Raw genomic sequence first — 2,928 nt, forward strand, 5'->3', positions numbered from 1 at the left:
AATGATCAGTCTTGTGGTCTTGAGTTCATTATCAGCCTTAAAACTTATCTTGAGCGGGAAATACCGTAACAGTAACTTGAGACATGTTCACACTCCTACTGTACATAACCTTGGGACTCTGAAGAAGTCACAAAGCTGTATGTTCTCTGTAGTACGCATTCATTTAATGACAGCTAAGTCTCTTACACACATGCTAGAAGTACTGTAGACTGACCAGTCAAGGACAGAGGAAGGACAGACACAAACACACATCCATCTTGTAGCAGCAGTACTCCCACGATGCTCCCACGAGCTGAAACATTGCTTGTTTTTTCCCAGGCATATGTTCTACCAAACAGAGGAAGAAAGGCAAACCTTTCAGCATGTGCTTTATTCTTTTTCTCATTGCTCCATAAGGTCCCACCTTGAATGACAAGCCAGAAGCGAAAGCAGCCAATGTTCCAAAGGTGTCTGGGCTAGAGCGGAGCCGGGAACTGAGCACCGACGTGCCCTTCGCCCTGCCTATCCCCAGCCCCCAGCCAGTAGCTGCCGTTGTGACTTCTACTTCCTCAGCGCCCACGTCAAGTGCCAGAGCAAGCCCACTGTTGAAGAAGGAGCCAGTGATTTCAGCACCAGCACCACCAAGGCTCACGCCTCAGCCGCAGCCTCGGCCACAGTCACAACCTCAACCTCGGCCGCAGTCGCAGCCTCAGTTAATACCTGACCTTCGGAGCCAACCTCCGAGTCACATCCCTCCGCCTCTCAACTACCAAGTGCATCACCAGGTGGCCCACAACGGACTCAATAATATCAGGTAGGGGGAATGGATACTGGTGTCATCTCTATGCTGCTGCTGGGCTAAAGTTTGTTTCAAATGAGATAGAAATTGGTGGGCAACAAGATGAGCACTCATACCGTCTGTGTAAGATGGTCCATGTTTTGGATATTGGACTTCATGGGCTGACTCCAGGATGGAATTTCCAGCAGTGGTGGATAAGTGCATTTGAAACATGGTGATAAATGCTCCCTTTCTGGAAGAAAGGGTGTGTCCAGTTTCTAGTGGAATTTTGCACTGTCTTGTCTGAGCTGGCTAAGTCTTCCCGTTAAGATTTACGGTGGTTTGAGTTTGAGCAACACCCTTGTTTCATATTCAGAAATACTTGTATTGAAGTAGATTTGTTCATGGTTATCAGTTTTTTAGGTTCACCATCATCAAAAGAGGGATATCTGTATCAGAAAATGCTGTGTCCCTTAGAACAGGGCTTCTGTGTGGGCTGAGAAATCTGCTTCAATCTGACATGTTCAGATCTAGCAGGAGGCTTAGCTCCACTGTTTAAATTGCCTCCATCCAGTAAGTAGGATGGGTGAAAATGGTATGGATAAAATGTTTCTAGAGAAAAGAGTTTAGTCAGTCAACTGGAACCTGTACAGTCTTTTTGCTGGTACAGAAAACATGCCCTGCCTCCCAAATGAGAGCTAGGCTAGTTTAAACAAGATGAGAAAGCTGATTTAAAGCATAATATTTGGATGCACAAAGGTCAGAATATGAATATGTGTATTTCTTAGTATCCTGCATACTTAAATTATGTTGTGGTTTTACCCTCTAAATGCCACCACAGTATAAACAGTTAATAATATTTCAAACTATTCAAGATCTCTTGGAGGTTTAGATTTAGGATTGTGGGAATGACACTAATAGTAACTTCAGTGATAGTGTGTTTCACCCCACAAAACTTACATCACTTGCAGTGGAGTAATAACAGTAGAAGATACAAAATAGAAGTTACTATGAGAAAAATTAACACACTGTGTGTTTCTACGCTTGTGTGACTACAACTGCACAGCATGTGCAGCAGATGCAGCATAGTCCCAGAGTCACTCGTGCTGTGCAGCTCTGCACACCCAGAGCAACAGAAAAAGGAATCCAGATCATTGTGTTGTATGTTCCCAAGGATGCACATGGACACTGCGGAGTCATCAGAGGCTAAACAAAGGTGCAGAGTCCAGCTGCCTCTGTGACCTTCATCAGTATCTCATAGGTAGCTCTGAGGATGATGGAAATGTCACTCCAGAGATCCTAGGACCCGTCCTGCCCCACTGGAGACGTTCATTAAGATTCGTTAACTGTCTCCACTGCCATTAAGACAAGCAAAAGTAGAAGCTTGGGGAGATCAGTGTTCATAGTTGTGTTGTTTCTGGTAATGTATTTCTTGCACTATTTCAGTCTTGTATTGTAACATACTCTTTCTTTCTCTCTTTCCCCTTCTCCCTCCCATCTTTTTCTCTCTGCAGCCGGAGCAGCAGTGCTAGCAGTGCAACAAGCATCAGCCTTCCGAAACACCTGCCCCTGTCGCCCCAGATTCCTCCACACCATTCCTCCGGCCCAGCTCTGCCCCTGTCCATCTCTAATCTTGCTACCTCGCACTTCTCTCTCAGATCGCAGACCCAACACCAGCACCATCCGGCCATGTTTGCCACCCCACCCACGCTGCCACCTCCACCAGCGTTACCTACCAACAGCCTCGTGATACCAGGGCACCCTGCGGGTAGGTTCCCTTCTTCTTCCAGGGCTGATCTGCTCTGCATGCACTGGAGGGTGTTGAGACATGGGCTGGCTGGTGGGCAAGCAAAACGCAGTGGCGCAGACCCCTCCGCGGGCCGTGTGTGCTGGGAACTGTGCCAGTGCTCATGAAACAGGTAGGAGACCTGGATGTGCTTTACTAGATGAGAGATTGTAGACACAGCAATGAAGCTTCTTATAAGAAGTCTTCAAAACAATTTTTTTTTAAATGTTCTTTTCAGGGCATGAGCCCAGTGTGGCACTGCACAGCCATCAGACACTTTTCAGATTAACAAAGAACTGATGCACAGTTTGCCTTTCTCCTCTCTCCCCATTCTAATGAAATCTGCTGCTGTTAGAACTGACATTAAAATACTGTTTCTAATGAT

The 2,928-nt window shown here is 46.3% G+C and overlaps 1 protein-coding gene across 1 annotated transcript; it reads left to right on the forward strand.

The window, feature by feature from the left end:
* Window positions 1–396: 396 nt before the first annotated feature.
* Window positions 397–2,525, forward strand: LOC103811247 (fibrosin-1-like protein; the record flags this gene model as incomplete). Its single annotated transcript, XM_009084207.1, has 2 exons — window positions 397–793; window positions 2,272–2,525. Coding segments are annotated over 2 exons (651 nt in total), but the record flags the coding sequence as incomplete, so codon positions are not given.
* Between the last annotated feature and the right edge of the window lie 403 nt (window positions 2,526–2,928).

The sequence above is a fragment of the Acanthisitta chloris genome, unplaced genomic scaffold, assembly GCF_000695815.1.
Source record: "Acanthisitta chloris isolate BGI_N310 unplaced genomic scaffold, ASM69581v1 scaffold43171, whole genome shotgun sequence".
In the NCBI taxonomy this organism is placed as follows: Eukaryota; Metazoa; Chordata; class Aves; order Passeriformes; family Acanthisittidae; genus Acanthisitta; species Acanthisitta chloris.